The sequence below is a fragment of the Electrophorus electricus genome, chromosome 3, assembly GCF_013358815.1.
Source record: "Electrophorus electricus isolate fEleEle1 chromosome 3, fEleEle1.pri, whole genome shotgun sequence".
Classification (NCBI taxonomy): domain Eukaryota; kingdom Metazoa; phylum Chordata; class Actinopteri; order Gymnotiformes; family Gymnotidae; genus Electrophorus; species Electrophorus electricus.
Window position 1 is genome coordinate 5,771,233 of NC_049537.1, and position 17,095 is coordinate 5,788,327.

At 47.2% G+C, this 17,095-nt stretch overlaps 1 protein-coding gene across 2 annotated transcripts; it reads right to left on the reverse strand.

Annotated features, from left to right (window-relative positions):
- Positions 1–743: 743 nt before the first annotated feature.
- Positions 744–15,185, reverse strand: pik3r3b (phosphoinositide-3-kinase, regulatory subunit 3b (gamma)). Of its 2 annotated transcripts, none has more exons than XM_026996140.2 (10): positions 14,718–15,185; positions 6,281–6,392; positions 4,221–4,319; positions 3,892–4,072; positions 3,157–3,282; positions 2,808–2,950; positions 2,502–2,678; positions 2,336–2,410; positions 1,972–2,142; positions 744–1,552 (listed from the first exon to the last, which is right to left on the reverse strand). In XM_026996140.2, exons 1-10 carry the CDS (start codon positions 14,824–14,826, stop codon positions 1,351–1,353), a joined length of 1,395 nt encoding a protein of 464 aa, XP_026851941.1. In that variant the 5' UTR covers positions 14,827–15,185; the 3' UTR covers positions 744–1,350. The 2 variants fall into 2 exon arrangements, with proteins under 2 accessions (XP_026851941.1, XP_026851943.1); XM_026996142.2 differs by lacking the exon at positions 14,718–15,185 and adding an exon at positions 10,959–11,062.
- Positions 15,186–17,095: the final 1,910 nt, after the last annotated feature.

Consider the following 17,095-nt stretch of genomic DNA (forward strand, 5'->3'; position numbering starts at 1 on the left):
GGTGCTACTAAACACATTAGATTGCACTTTCTTCAAGTTTATCATCTAAAGCATGACTCATCACTGCTTCTGCTTGTCGTACACTGAGTAATCCAAAGCTTATTTTTGAATGTCCGGTTAACAAACAAATTGAAGTATTTTAAAACATACATTAGCATATAGACTCTGTATAATTTTAAAACCACACATCAAATAGTATTTTAGGATTTACTCTTTAGAGTTTTGTTCACTTTTTGTATTTCAATCTGGTTTATGAAACGTGTGTAAAACGTGCAGCTGCAGTATTTCCATATTAAATAAGTGCTTCTATCGGCTGTATCTGTGCATGCGATTTTGGTAAGAAAAGACTGGAGCCTTAAGCACAGGTCCCTGGCCAGAACTCTATTTTATGTGTGGTTAGCAAACAATTAGCATAAGCATTAGCTTTCCTCCCACTCTTGTTAAAAATGATCAAGAAAATGAAGAAAAAAAAAAAAAAAAAAATCATCAAGATGAGACTTCCTCCCTACGCCAACTTTGGTCTCTGCACTGGACTGTAGCAACACCTTTACCGCTTGGAAAGCATAAAATAACAGTAATAACAATAATGAACAGATCCAGCAAGAAAAAAAAAAACCCAGAACAAAACAAATGAACAGCTCTCCTCTAAGGTTGATATAAAAGCAAGCTTTTCTTAAGACTACAACACATTTTCACTTGTGCCCTCTCAACTTGCCAAGCTCCCCCCCCCCACCCCACCCCAGTCCTGTACCATCCCACGATCCCTTGATCAGCAGCAGTCACTGTGAGAAACACTCTGGAAAGTGTCAGGCGTCCATTTGCTACATAGTTTTTGCTTTTTCAACATACATACACACACTCAAACACATACGTACATCTGCGTGCACACACACACACACACACACACACTAACAGACAGAGAGAGAGAAAATACATATTTTTCCTGCCTTGCATTTAGTAAATAAGGATGAAACAAAACAAAGGATCAAAAGAGCACGAATGACAAGATGTAGGGGCGGGGGGGACAAAACAGGTTGAAATGGAGCGTGTAAAAAGTCCCAGCTGGAGTTTAGGTAGCAGTGCGGGTCACCTGAAACTCGCCTCTTCTGCTTCCGTCTGTATTTTTTTCACATTCACAAACATTTAAAACTTCCTTGTGCAAATCAAGCAGTCTTTAGAAAGAATGCCCTCCAAATTGTTCTAGTAAAAATATAGAACTCCAAGGTGGCTGACATGTGTGTTGCAGCAAGTGTTTGTTGTTGGGTTTTTTTTTTGTTTGTTTGTTTTGTTTTTCGTGACGGTGTGTTTTCCGTTGCTGTGTAGGTAGGTGCGTTTTGGGCAGGAGAGGCCTCATCTCCGCGGCCCCGAGGGCATCTGTGCATACACAGGGTAAGCTAGCCGCACGTTGAGGGAGTCATTGTGCTGGACCAGCGAGGTCTGGTGGTAGTGCAGGACGAGGTCTTTCAGAGTGCTGTACAGGTTGTAGGGCTCAGCGAAGCCATAGCCGCGTGGCGTGCTGTAGATCACACAGTGCTTCACCTCGCTGTCGACGCTGGAGGGGTGGAGAGAGAGAGAGAGAGAGAGAGAGAGAGAGAGAGAGAGGGCAGGACTGATTTCAGTGCTTAGAGGCCATCACAAAAGACGCAGCGACACAAGGGCAGTGGCTGAGCTATAAAACAAAATGCTGCGACCCTCCACAGACGACAGAGTTAAGTCTCTGGAACCTACTTAATCAGATCAATATATTGAGCTACAATACATCAATTTAACTGACTGGCTTTGTCCACTCTTATAAAAAAAAAAAAAAAAAAAAAAAAAAATCCCCAGACAGCAGAAGGAATTGTTACTCATGTATTCATCAAGAGGAAGATAACTGGCCCAAAATGGCAGCCAAACAGCACCTGCTACAGCTCTGCTGGAGGCTGGGATGGGTGAGGGACATGGTGCTGTATACACCCAAAGGCCACTTACACTACGGAGCAGGCGTAGCAGCCCTTCTTGCTGCTCTCCCGGATGAGGAAAGCTCCGTCTGGCTTGCCCAGGAGCAGGTCCTCCGCCTGTGTGCGTTTCAGGTCCCCCACAAACCAGCTCTTCTCATCGTAGTGCGGCAGGTTCTCGTCCTCCTCGCTCACAAAGTAAGCACTGCAACCAGGGGAAGCCCACCAGAGCAGAGGCCACGTTACACTCCAGACAAAACACCATTCACGCCACCGGCGTGCAGACCGCTTCCGTTTAGCCGGCAGAATGCGGAACCCTCTACAGTAATGACCCGAGTCAGTTAAGGAGAGGAGCAGCGTAAGAAGAGGAAGAGGGGAAAACCGGCTCTTGAACTTACTCATCGTCATTCTCGTTTTTGATACCCAGCCAGTCGTTTATTCGTTTCTGACGTACGCCTTTGTGATTGAGCCAGCTGTCGGGACAGAAGGTGGAACTGAGTGAAAGGGGATCGACTGGAGAACATACTTTCTGTGCCGCGCTCTCTAAAAGCAGGGGCTACTTACACAAGGTACTGGTCTCTGATTTTCCTCAGCTGAATGAGGTCGGGCTTTAAGCTGTTCATCTTCTTGTCCGTCTCCCTGTTGTCCAGCGCTTGCGTCTTTAGGTCCTGCTCTAGGCGGATCTTGCTCTCGTGGATCTCGCCCAGACGGCACTTGAGCTTCTCGTAGTTCATCATGATCCTGGAAGGACAGAGGCAGGGCTTTGGTCAGGACGCACGGCTTTGGCCGGGCGTTTGGACGCGAGCGCGCCCAGTACGATCGCGCCGGGGGGCCCGGTGCCAACAGAGCGCTGGAGCTGAGAGAGCATACCTTTCGATCTCTTTGTCATTGCCGTCTCTGCGGGAGCGCTCGATGTACTCCTTGCTGTAGCGCTCCTGCGTGTGACACTGCTCTTCGAAGATCTTGATGGTCTCATTGAAGGCCTCTATTGCAGTGCGTTTCATCTGGATCTCCTGCAATCGAAGGCAAAGAAATCAATGCACTCAATATGCACACCTCCACAAAATACGTCCCACCCCATTGACACGTCCCTTAATTGGTCCAAAGGGCTTTTCAGTGTGGAATGTGGCTTGTGCTCAGCTGAATGCCTTGACTGTGCACTGATGGTCTGGATATGACACTCAGACCCGGCTAACACCGCTATAGAGGCCGGGCTTACCTGTGAGGTCTTTGTGTATTCCTCGTACAATCTGTCATACTCTTTGCTCTTCTCCTGATACTGATTGTGATACTCCTGGAGTTTCTTCCCCACGGCGTCAATATTGTCCTCCTTTACCAGCTGATCCTGAGAAAGGCAAGGAGGAGGCATTACTCATAGAAAGTGATGAGGCAAGGTTTGGACTTCAAAAAACAACAACAACACCTACACCAACACCAACACAGCTTGCAGCAACATATAGTAGGTTTTGCTTACGGATGGGGATTGCCATTTTATTCTTCGAGGAATAATTATTAAAAATCTCGGAGACCGAGAGCACCACTGGAGGATGCGTTTTCGTGGAAGCCCCTAAATAATGAGCATCTGAGTGGCTTGGAAAGGAGATGAGGGCATGGGGCGAGGGGGGGGGGGGGGGGAACGTATAAATGCCTGGATGGCCTTTCGACATTGTGGATGTGTGCAATTATTTACGGAGGGCGCTGCAGTGGCAAATAAGCACGGCAATATTTCACGCCACCAACATCCTGCTGCCTTGGCACTTTCACCCGCAACAAGCCGCAGTGTTGGCTGAGCGCAGGCACCCTCAGAACAAGGGCCGTGCAGGCGGGGGGACCCAGAGAGGGAGAGAGAAAGGGGCCATGGGAAAGGAACGAGGGGCATTTCTATGGGCTGTAGAATGCGCTTGGGGGGCGAGGTGGTGGCTCTGTGGGAGAGTCAGGGGTCAGGTGGATGTACCTGCTGGTAGCGGGAGACGGGGTACATGAGCTTGACGTCCAGTTTCGTGTTGTACTGAGCCAGAGACTCGTGTCTGTAGTGACTGATGAGCTCCACCACTGAGCTGAAGGTGAGTGGCTCTGAGAAACCATACTTTCCATCGCGGTGGTAGATCTTTATTAGCTTATTGTTGCCGCCTTTCCTAAAGAAGCATATCGACCGGCATTAGGTGATGAATGGAAAGACAGCCGTGTGGTTTAAGCGCACACTACCACTCTACATGCGTGTCCTTTCGAGCGTGTCGTAATGGAAAGGTTAAATATAAGGCGACGTGTGAATGGACAGTTCACCTCAGAGTTAGTGTGTAGTCTCCCTGCATCTTCGTAGAGGCGTCGCGTACCAGGAAAGTTCCGTCTGGCATGTCTCGCAATTTGTCGTTCACTTCTTCCCTGCACGGTTAAAAAGCAGGGGCACAGGAGGAGGAGGAGGAGAGGAGCCACACAGTTGGGTTAGGGCATAGAATGGAACGTCAGAAAGTGCACCGACAAATGAACAATTACAGGAAAAAGGCAGTCGTCTGCTGCCCTATGGCCTGGCTCTATGATCTCTGCTGCAGTCTCCTCGCTCGGACGTCCGCGTTTGGTGTGGTGGTGGGCGTAGGCATTGGCCTGTGACTGGCTGGTGTGCTGCTGTCTGGGAGCGAGGGGAGACATCTCTGACTTTGTTTACCTTCCTTAACCCGGTCTCGGACGCCCACTCACTAACTGACGTTGCTGTGCTTGCGCAGACAGCGTGGCGCATTGAAAACAGGCCTGGGCAAGCGTGCGGGGGCAGCCTCGAGGACTTGCGTCGTCTCCCAGATGTCTTCTCCACTCTGTCTGAGACCCCCCACCCCACCCAGTCTGGCCCCGACAGGCAGGCTTGCCTTCACCGGCCCAGTCACGACAGGACTCATCTGACCTCACTACCAGCCCTCTCAGGAGTGGGTATATTTAGCCTGCTCTGGGCAGCTGAGGTAAAGATGCCACTGCACAACGTGGCTCCCGCCTCGGCAGTGGGGAGGGAACTTTGGGCTCAGTCCTCCCGGAACCCATTTCCACAGTCTGGAGGGGAAGCTCTGGCTCTCACACACTCCTGTAGGTTTTTTGCTGCAGTGCACGAGGCACGGATATGTTGGGGGTTGCCCTACTTTACAGGGTAATGCATTGTGAACAGGGAAACCATCAAATAATTTGAGCAATCAGAGCATGAAGCACAACCCTGGGCAGACAGGCAGGCTGTCTACGATGAAGTGGATGATAACTTCTCTTTGAAACTGGGGATTCAGCGTTAGGGATTTCCATTTCACAGCTTAGATCCATCTTATGTTAATGTCTCTGAAAATCCTGAACAAATCAACATTCACTTGCTGCGTAATAGGATTTTGGCTAAGTAAATTCAGACAGACACTGGCCGTCTAGAGCAAAACGTACAGGCTGCCAGATATGCCCACAACTGAGTGTCACATAGCAGCAGTAAGATCTGCATATCTACCGTGAGCAAAAATCACAGCACTATTTAATGCCACAGCTGACAGGTTCCTTCTGGTTTTCCACTAAAACTATTCAGCCCGTTAGAAAGGGTTGGATTTCAGGCTAAACTAAAAGGGAGCTGCGGCCCTCAGGACTGGGGCTATGGCGGGTGATCTGGAGTGCTCTCAGATGTCTGCCCACCACCTTCTTACAGCACCTTAGCTGCATTTCCACAATGCTGACATTAAACAGGCTGAAAGATGGTCACTAAGGCGCACTCTAATCTTCTCAATCCTGAGAGGTTTATGGGTTTGCCTGGAAATGGACTGGCCTGGTTGACATTTTGGAGATTGGAGCTCAGCTGAAAGTACTTTTCTGACTAAAACCGACCCCCACTTCAGTACCACTCCCCCGCAAACTTTCAGGTTTAATCTACAACCACCGCCAAGCAACCAGTGGGGTTGCGGGATGAAATAAGATTTACTAGCTCATGAAAAGAAAAATAAAACCATCCCTTGCAGTAGCCATGGATCACTGATAAGGCGTCTCCCATTTGCAGAGAGCGGGCCTGCAGTGGGGCAGTGGCATGTGAGGAAGCTGGAGAGACCAGCCCCTCTGGGGAGACCAGCCTCAGCAGGGCGGCTGACAAAGAGGGAGGGCTGGTTGCTCCTCCTTCACCCAGAGGGAGGCTTATGCCGTGGAAACCTGCAGCACCTTTTATCTCATCCACAAGGGATCTCATGACTGGACACACACCCATCACCTGATTCAGTCCACCCCGCTGGCAGGGTGAGTAATCTAATCTGCAGAATGCATGGTTTGCTCAGTTGGGTAAAGGGCTCAGAAACTGTGGTCCAAGCGGTACTGGGAACACAGCCGCTGCGAGAGAAGCCTCTTACCTCGATATGTCGCCCCAGTACCACTCTGCTTCCTGCAATGAGCTGCTCGCAGCCTCTTTCACACCGTTGCTGTTTACAGGAGTCATGGGTTTGGCCGGCTTGGGAGGAAGGGCTGCAGGAGAGAAATTGAGACAAGCTTAGTATCGAGAGTGTCTAATACTGACAGACATGAACAGCCCTCGGGCTAACCTAAAACCCCTGTCCGTGTCCAAGTCCTAGAGCGCAACCAGGCCACGCTGTGAGCTCCTCTTCCTTAAAGGAGCAGAGCTTACTGGATGTCTCAGCCAAGCATCTGTGGTTAATTAAGAAGACAGGACATGTGCACAAAGACTTGCCCACAGGCACATGCTGGTGGTGTGATCCTAATGTAAATTTGAGGTGACACGGAGAATGAAACTTCAAGTGCCTCAAAAAACAAAACAAAAAAAACACAAAAAACAAAAAACAAAAAAAAAAAAAAACACACCACACAGCTAGCCAGATTATCCAGGTGATCTAATGTGCCTGCTTCCTGGCCCAGACACCAGGAATTGTCTCTAGTTATCCCCCCCTACACACAAAATCACCACTTAAGTAACAGACTAATGCTAATGCACTAGTCATAAAACACCCACACCACACTGATGTTGCCCGTCACTCGTGTTTGATGTATAGTAAACGAAGGTGCACAACCATTCTTAAATGAGTACGTGACTAGCACAGCACCTCCTCTGTTTTGGCCCAAACACATTCTAGCAGCTGATGCAACAGTGTGTGGAAAGGCCATGTTGACATTGTCCCTTTCCCAGTCCTGAGTGGAAGGCAGCGGACGGCCAGCCGCTGCTCGTCACTGCCGTGCGTCACGGTCTGACCAAACCACAGATGTCGATGTGGAAGAGTCGGTGCGCGAGCGGCGTCTCGGCTGCGCTCAGTTCGCCGTACCCTCGTCTCCTCCGCTGCCATCACACTACTAAACTCTCAGGGCCCAGGGCAATCAATTCAGCATGCAGGCAAATGAGGCAGTCACAGGACAGGGGCTAACGACATGCAAAGCAGCTATGTACTGCTGATGGAGAGCAATTCCAGCGTAATTATCCAGAGCCAGAGGTGGTGTACATTCTGCCGGGGTGTAGCTCTCTGACTGAGGTTGCTTTTAAGATAAAAAGCTGTTGGCTTATGGTGCTTGTGGTTAAGAGGGTGTGGGTGTGGATGTTTTATGTGTGCGAGACTAGGCTGAAGAGAGTGTGTGTGTGTGTGTGTGTGTGTGTGTGTGTGTGTGTGTGTAGTGGCTTTGGCAAACCAGCAAATGCCTGGCCAGGTGCAGCTGTGAGGGAAGTTACTGGCTCTGAAGGGGGAAAGAAAAGAGAAAGCCTCAACTCCAGCCCAGTTCACAGAGGCTGCAGTGTTTGGCCTGGCCTTTGCGCCAAGCCAAACTAAACTTCCCCTGACCCAGTCTAAAGGCTGGGACAGAGTGCCTGACACATGGCGCTGCATGCCCATGCCCTCAATGGAAAGGTGTTCTTCACGGAGAGCTGCTTCAGCAGGCTTTTAAGTGAAACCAAAGACTCCTGCCATTTCCACCGGGACTCTGTGAAAATGTTTAATGCCGTAGACTTGTATGGAAAGATGCAAGTTTGAGTTTGTGGTGACATAACCCCATTCCCTTTCTCTGTCTCTCTCACTGACAGACACACACACACACACACACTCAAGCTGTGGAAAGCTTTTGTGAGGGTGTCTACATACTGGCAGAGGTGGTTGTTATGTGTTAACACAGGGCGGTTATGGGAGAAAAGGTGAGGGTGGTTAAAGATATCTCCACATTCTTGATCATTCTAGAAGCTTCCGGGCTCTTCTGGCCCAGGGACAGCACTCTGAAATGTCAGGACTAGCTTGGGCCAGAGCAGAGTATACTAAGCACTGAGGGTCACTAAAATAAAACCAGACAGGGACACGCAATACTCAAGTGAGGCCAGAGGATGAGTCATCCCTGCCTGCCTAGTCTGTAATGTCCCATTTCATGGTGTCAGCCTAATTTAACAAACATACAAAGACAAAATTAGCTCACATTAACATGTAAGAAAAACAGCAAATCCATGTTTCATAATGCTGAGAAAAAACAAATCTCCCAAAATATACATTCAAGTTCAATGTAAAAAAACAAAAAACAAAAAAAACCCCCCAAAAACTAGCAGGCTGTTCCTTTTCTGTGTTGCTATGTAAACGACGTCGCAACTCATTCTTCAAGCACGGTGCGTGTCAGCAGGAGGGCGACGGGGGTATGAATGGCTTTCTTTGAGGGCATGATTAATTAAAAGCAGTGCTGGAGGTTTTTGGACTGAGTCTGCGAGCGTGGGGCGAGTTAGCCTAGACCAAGTCTTGGGGCGGGCTTGACTCCCCGCAGCCAAGAGCTTATACCTCAACCCGGTGGGGTGAGCCTCGAGCACCAGTCACAGGCCAGCTCTCATAACTGACACATCCCGTATCCAACCGCAGGTCCTGCAGGTGCACATGCTCACACAAACCCCTACCTTTCAGCTTCGCTGAGGGGATGGGGGCAGGAAACCAGGGAGGAAAATGCACATTTAGTCCTTTGAGAGGGCCAGTGAGAAACAGAGTGTGAGCAAGACAGTCAGTGCTCAAAAAAGGAAGCGTGGCCTGCCTGTGCCTTTTCCCGCTGTCAGATCCTTTGGAGATAACAGAAGTCACCTGTTCAGAGATCGTTTACAGGAATGCAGATTCTGAAGGCTGCCTTTTATGCGTCAATTAACATTTACGCCCGTCTCTTGCATAATAATGATCAGATCAATTATCCACTTAAGAGGTCCACATGACTCCAAAAACTGTGCCATTCCTCACTGTGACTGCGCGCGACACAAATAAAGAGCACTGAAGGACAGGACAGAGACACGCTTCATATAGCAGGTATGAAAAATGGGCAGGAATGCATCCACACCCGCACCCCACCCGCACAAATAGTTCCACTGTTCACATATTACATGTGCATATAAAATATACACATATGGCCATCCATGTGTGTGCACATAAACACACATGAATGCGTGCACAGACACACACAGTTCCACTGTTCGTATATTACCTGTGCATGTAATGTATACACATATGGTCAGTCTCACACACAGTGTGGCTGATGTATTTCATTTCGTCACAAAGCCCCATTCAGAGCTACAGTAGCAGGGCAGGAGGCTGCCACGAGAAAGGGAAATGCCTCTGTGGTCTGCACCCCCCCCCACAAACACACAGCCAAAAGGCAGGTGCACCAGTAGAGCTGAAACCTCACATTCCTGCCTACCAGTTTTCCACGGTCAGCTCTTTCTGCAAGTGTGACGACCTCTGCCCCCCCCCAAACACACACATGCATATACATTCAACTTTGTATTATTTCCGTCTATAAAAGTAAGAGGAAGGGGAAAAAAATAGAAAGTAGGCGATTTTGCGTTTGGTGAACATTACCTTATTTGGTTCATTTCTCTGCTAGTCCCAATGACAACAGCCCAAGCCACACAATAGACTGCACACACAACAAAGCTTTCTTAGACTGCCACTATGTTTACTATCCATTAAACGGTGCACTGAAATCAACACCGATTTAAACACGACTATTTCTCTGACTATGGCAGGCGTGTAAAATGCTAAAAACAAGTGTATTCTTACTTTTCAACAGCAAAATTCGAAGTCACTAACTAGGTCAGACTGAGCCGAGTCCGGAGGGAGGAGGACAACAAGGGGGCGGCGAACAGACAGGGAGTGAAGGCAGCACTGCCGTACGGACGCATTCCGGCAGCTCTGAACAAAGCAGCGCGCACGGCTCAGGGTGAACTCTGCTCGGCCGGCTTCGCAGGACAACTCTTACAGACTGGGTGCCCCGCTCGCTCGCTCCCTCAGTACAGGCAAACTGGCAGCTCAACACCTTTGTCCAAATCAACACTCCTGCAGGGTTGTTAATTACCGTGGAAAAAACGATGCGCCGGAACGCCAAAGTTTACGGTGCCACAGGTAGAACATAGGAGTGCTAAGATGGGGGCGGTGTTTGTGCGGGAGGCTTTGTGCGGGGCGCCTGTAGACGACGCAGGAGAAGCATTAACATGAGAAAGGGCGTGCAGCAGAGGAGGTTGGCAGTGGTGCGGAGGGGGGGCAGCGCGCGTGGGCTGCCACGTCCCCCCCCCGGCCAGGCGGAGTGCGTTACACGCCACCTGCCTGCACTAAACAGCTGGCCAGGGAGACTACAAAACACGCACCACCCCGTAAAGACAGGCAGAGTGCAGACCATTCCAGAACATGCTGCAGTTACCAGCCTACGACTTTAACCTCCCACTGCGCGAGAAGTCATTCGTCACTAGTAATCCACTGGTCCTTCACTAGCAATCCGCCAAAATTAATAACAAAAGCAATAAAATTACACGGACAGTAGGAAACAAAAGCCGCTTGCTCAGAGTGACGCACCGGGACCTTGACGATGCCAATTATGAGTGTGTAGCCACGTAAAGTATGTACCTCTCTGCATCAGGGCTCCCTCCCCCCCATATGCACAAAAGGACAAACGCATGTTAACTGCTACCCGGCATCATTACACCTCTATTCAGTCCAATACAGAGACGTGAGCAGCGCACCTAGAGGAATGAGGGAGACGACAGCTGGGAGAACAAGCAGGAAAGGACAGACACGCCAGCAAGCTTACCTTCCTCCACCGTTTCCTCCTTCAGCTGCATGGATACAGAGTGCGCTCAGCTGTCTGACAGTCCTCTCTCTCTCTCACCCCCCACCCCCCCAACTCCCTCCCCCGTCTCTCTGTCTCTCTCTCTCTCTCTCTCTCTCTCTTGCATGCACGCGCTCTCCCTCTCGCTCTCTCTCCTTCCACCTTCAGCCTCTGTTCTGCCTCTCCGACTGGAGCCAGAGGGAAAATCCCTGCTCCTAAATTCAGACGCTGCTGCCTTAACAAACCCTCTGAATGGAGACGTTGGTAGCAGCCAATGAGAGAGCAAGTGGGGAGGAGGACAACACCATATGAGACAGAGAGAAAGCGCTCAAGGGAATGGTTAAGGAGGAGGGACTTGCTCCTCCCAGAGAGAATAAACACGGACATGGACACAAACACACACACACACACGCACACACGCACACACACACGCACACACACACACACACACACACACACACACACACACACACACCCCTTATAAACACACCCTAAGCAACTTGTTTTAAGTAGCCAAAGTGGAAACTCCAGAAAAAAAAAATCCTAGCGTGTGACCATCCCTCAGACTAACAAAAAATGCATACTAAGACACTTTAGTCTTGTCTGACTGTCCGTTACATTGGCATGTAGAAGAATTCAATTAAAAAGCAGCTAGAATGTGAGCTCAATGAATTCATGTGTTCAACCAGTTTGCCAACCATGTGTTCAACATGAGCCCAGTAGCACAGCAATAAAGCTAGGAGGCAGAGAGAGAGAGAGAGAGAGAGAGAGAGAGAGAGAGAGAGAGAGAGATATGAAGGGGGAAAAAAAAATAAAAAATAAAAAATAAAAAATAGTCAAGGGCTACCCAATATGTTCTCTCACAATGTCGAACCTTCCTGAGCTCAGTGGCAACTAACAAAGGAAAGTAGTAACCCCCTGCCCCCTCAAACACACACACACACAGACACAAACCAAACAAAAAACAAAAAACCCCAGACCAACACAAACCCACAAGGCTCCGTCTGAGTGGCAGTGGAAGAGCTAGTGGTTTTCCATTCAGTGGGACCTCCACACTGTAGTCCACTCCTGTCCTCTCTGACCAAAAAGAGCCACCACCCACTCTCACTGACAGATTCAATGTGGAAAGTGCCCACCGGCTTCAAACCAAAGGACAGTTTCCCTTGGGGGTGGTGGTTCTTTCCCACCTGTGCTTATTGTGCAGTGCAATGGAACAAAGTGCCCATCTTTGACTGACAAGCGCACACACAGACCCCAATGATAGCTCTGGGTGGCCCCTGAGCCTTTAACATTTTGGTTGCACTGTAATAAATATTCTAATGAACATCTGCACCAGAGGTCTCTTCCCGCACTGCTCCCACCTCTGCTCCCCTCAGCCCAGAGGGATCTTCGCCTCAGTGTCTCAGCCTGTCCGTGTCTGCGCACCCCCCCCCAAGACAGTGTCAGGAGGGCTGGCCAGAGGAGGACACAAAGTGCCTTTTACGCCCGAATTATATTCACTGGGCTTTGTGCAATGGAGGGGGTGAGAGGCACATTAAGACAGAAAGTAAACCAGCTCTCGGGTGCACAGAGCAGGAGATGAGATGAACGTGTAGACTGATCACACGGAGCCGTGCTCATTCATCCCCGCAGCGGCGCAATCGAAGGACTATTCAGCCCTTAATTCTGCCTGCCGCTTCACCCAGTTCTCCAACCCAAGCCAATCTGCCAGAGCGCTACTGGAAAACCTCCACGTCCTACAAAAATGAGTGGCATGGAAAAAGTGTAATTCAACTGCTCCTTTCAAAGGGAGCCAATATATTGTAATTAACTTTTTTTTTTGTACAGTTTGTGTCTGTTGAATCGCATGTTTCACGTTAAAGCACAGCTATACTGGGACTCATTGCACAGGCATTTAGCCTAAAATATCCCAGCGGCTGTCGCAATCTGAAAACTGTTTTTAAAATCCTAAAAAAGCGACTGAAGACAATGCACTGTTATTACATAACTTGAGCGTATGCTGTATTTCATATCAATACTGTATGAGGTTTTTGCTTGGTTTTAGAAAATCATGGCAAAGACCACCAAGCTCAGACAATGTTGACATAAAATTCCAGCCCATACTTGATGAAATTCAAGTCAACTGCTGGCTCTTTTCACATTTTCTGTCTGCAAAGTGTCATCTGAGCCTTTATTGCGGGAATCATGCCATCAAGAATTAACGGCCTGGATTAATGAGCCATTGTCAGCCATGCCTGTGGCTCCTGAAATGGGTCCAGTCTCAAGTCTATGACATCATTGTGAATGGCTATAAAATGGTGTCAAAGTCATGCGTAATAAATTACAGAGGGCTAGCACTGCATATGAAATAGAAGGAGCCACACACATAGGCTTGCACACAAACACCACGACAGAGAGTTGAGGAACTTTTCTAAGCGAGATTACAGAAAGTTTCGATGACATTAGGTTATTTAAAGTGGAATGGGCTCAAGTATGGGAAACAGTCTTTAGAGGACTGGCTATTTGCTTAAATTCCGAAGAAAGACATTCTAGTCAGTTCCCTTCAATGGCATCTCTTCACCAGCATCAGTTCGCCAAGGTTACCAATACCACTCAAGATGACACTAAACTCTGATGATACCAATGTGTGTCTAAAACCACATGCTTTTTATTAATTATTTAGTATACCTAAATTACATGCTCACAATAAAGAATGAATACATCTCTTGAAGCACTAACAGATGCACCAGAAAGCTTGATCCAATATGCTGTAACGCAGCCTATTCAAATGTAGCTGGATACCTTCCCCCAACCCTATGGAACTATTCACCATTTTACTACAGAGGAACTCAAATCATGACAAAACTTAATAAAATTCAATCCTAAAATATTAAGTCTAAAAATTAATTTTTCATTCAATTTTGAGATCAAAGCGTTTGGATGGGTACAAATGACCAATCTGCTGTCTTTCCAGGATTTCATTCAAATAAAGGTGGCTGTACTTCCGTCTCAACTAAAGCTATTGTAAGTTGCTTTTTTAAATCTCACAATGCAAAGACAAAGACTAGACTATATCTGATATTCAATATATAGAAGATAGTTTATAAGCCAGTTCACCACATCGCACAAGAGTTACACGGTTATAACTGCCAGTTTTATAAAAAATCCAGGCAGAGAACTGAGGATGATGTCACTCGGCTACTGACAGGGACATTGGTTTCATTGTCGCCATAAGTCGATTTTTAGAACATTTTTAGCCAAAATCACTTTCGACCGTCGAACAAATGAACCGTTTAAGCCGACAGCGGAGACACTCTGATGGCGTAAAACCACGTAAAAACAAATATAAGGAATCGCAACGTTAAAACGAAGCGCATCTTAAAGTGAGCTAGCTAACCTACGTGCTGTGCAGTCTTGCAAATGGATTTCCAAAGAGCTCTCCTGAAAAGCCGGCTATAACCTGCCTTGAGCTGCCGTACACAAAACTGCAAACAGGACGTACTTTTCTATCAGAACTGAAAAAAAAGTTAAAGGGGAAGAGGTAACACCCACACAACAAAAACAAGCATCAAACTAACAAACAAAAAAACAGAGCTAAAGAGCTGTTCGGTTGGTCTGCTGTATTTGGTGCTGCAAGCCAGACTTTAGGTTCAGGGCTGCCCGGGCTACAGAATAAACTAGGCTTTTCTGATTAAACACCAGCTAACGCTACAATTAAAACATTCGGCAAGTCGCTCGTCCATGGCTCGGGGTCAGTAATACCTGGTGGCTGGTCCATCTCAATGTAAAATATCAATTCTGTGGAATATGGCATCATCACATCCCTCCAGTCGTCATCTTCTTTCTCCGTATTCCAAACTGTGTTGTACATTGTCTGTCTGAGTCCAGTGATAAAATGACACCTACCTCTCTCCAATTTATTAAAAAATAAAATCTTAAAACACAACAGTGGAAAAAAACAAACAAAAAAACACCAAAACTACACTCTTGTCTGATCCCGCTAGCCAGCTACCTAGACTTGAACGACGGGCTCAATTTCAAGTCTCCGATCTGAAAGCCCGCTTCAGAATATCTGGGTGTTCTTACATTTCTTGAAGCACCGGGCTTCACGGCTCTAGCTAACTTTAAACAAATTAGCAAATTTCTCGACCGACAGAACAGAAAGTAGATACCAGCTCTACTATCTACTCTGTCCCATCAAGACGAAACGGTAGTCTTCATTTCGAGTGCTCTCGGCGGACAACCTTTCACTTCAGGAGGGAGCAACCATTCTCTAGACATGGAACCGGGGGGGGGGGGCGGGGGCGCAACTTAACCAGAGCCACTCGGGGAGGATGCGGGTACTGCCTTTCACTGTAGTTTTAGTCAGTAAAGCAGACTTGATACACTTATTGACATCGAAATGTACATGATATTCGTTGCGTTTAGTATCTGTTAAAAGTTATATGACAGCGGTAATTAAAGCCACAAGTGACATCATATTTTAAACACCCCTTTCCACTGCACTCGGTGGTATCGCCTCGGCCCGAACGACAGGCCGTGCTCATACGTCGCTCAACGCGCAGACTCCAGATTGGGCAGCCAATCAGAACAGGACGCTGCTCCGAATCTGTTGCCAGAGTAGGAGTTTACGTCTTTGAATTTCATTCTTTTTTCCCTTTTTTTTCAGCCGCGTGTTTCTCGGGAGCCAATGAACGTGCCGGAAAAAATGGAAGTCAAAATCCCATTGGCCTAACAGTTACTAAGAGGTACAAAAGGGAAGGGGACAACGGCGGTGGAGAGGAAAAGAAGACGACTTAAATGAAGCTTTTGCACAGAAGCATCCTGTGCAAGAAAGACACTAGAACCCGGGCTGGAACAATAAATACTGCAGATAGTAGAATAAATATAACCCAATGTGTGCAACCCTTTATACCACCCTTCAAGATATGGGAGATTGGTGGGGAAAACTCACAAATAGAATAACTCACCATATTAACTTTATCCAGTATAATCCAGTAATAACATTATCTGCAATTTATTGCATAAACAAACTAATAACCAATAATTCAAACCAGAATAATTTCCCTATAATAAATTAAAATGTCATGTAATCGTGTAACCTGAAGCCATTAGATGCACATTTATAAACTGTATTAAATATCAATAGTTGCAAAATATATGTATATTTATAATATTGTATTACTAACATGAAAATACAGATGCAAAACCAGTGTGGAATAATGCCTGCCTTTACAAAACACTGGGCGTAGACATCAGTCTGTCTCTCTCTCTCTGGCCTGTCCTCTTTTTTCCTTATGTGTGAAATCTACACACATCATGGACAAGGAGGATCCTCCATACCCTGTGCAGAAACAGACGCAAACAATAGGTGCATCTATTTAATGCAGTCATAAAGGACCATCCATATGGCTCGTGCCTGCCAGAGATTCCTATGGTCAAGTGTGTCAAAATTGCTTAATTGTCACGGTTTGTGCCTCAGTCCAATGTTGACAGAAGGATCCAAAACAAACAGGAATTGACTCACACTGGTAACCCACAAGAGCTCTGGGAAAAAGTTGAACTCGCATGTAAACTGTAATGAACAAATGCATACAGTGTAGTCTGCACCTATTTGCATACTGCATTTCTAATTACAAACTTCCATTGCAAGGCTCATAATCAGCTCAGAATATTACATTACAAGGCAGGAGGCTCACCTGGAGATTAAAGTGAGCCTCCTGGGGCTCAACCACATTGTTCGCTGCGTTCACACTGAAGCCACGCCCACATGCACAGGTGACCATGGGGATTAGATTGTTATGCAAGTGGTCAATAGTTGCCATAGACACCAGTTACAGCCAAGCGAAGCTCTGATATGCCAGGATGCTTTGATGTGCGTTTTTACAGGACAGTGAAAAGAAAGCTGAGCTCTTAAAAAAAGAACTTTGTATATAAAAGCCAAAAACAGAGTTATGGTTGCCAAGAACTTACTCTTATATGTTCCCTACAAATAGAGCAATTAACTGTATTTATTGCATCTATAAGGTATTTATTACATGCTGGCTACTTAACAAAATAACAGTTAACAAAAGTGAAATTAAACAATACCAGATTTATTGAAAATCATCCAATGTTGTAAGCAAAGTATCTATGCAATT

Coding starts and splice junctions, on each gene's coding strand:
- pik3r3b (XM_026996140.2), bottom strand. CDS start 14,826: ATGTACAACACAGTTTGGAATACGGAGAAAGAAGATGACGACTGGAGG. Junction 4,320..6,280: donor TACTGGGGCGACATATCGAG/GTAAGAGGCTTC, acceptor TTAACCGTGCAG/GGAAGAAGTGAACGACAAAT. Junction 2,951..3,156: donor AATACACAAAGACCTCACAG/GTAAGCCCGGCC, acceptor CTTCGATTGCAG/GAGATCCAGATGAAACGCAC.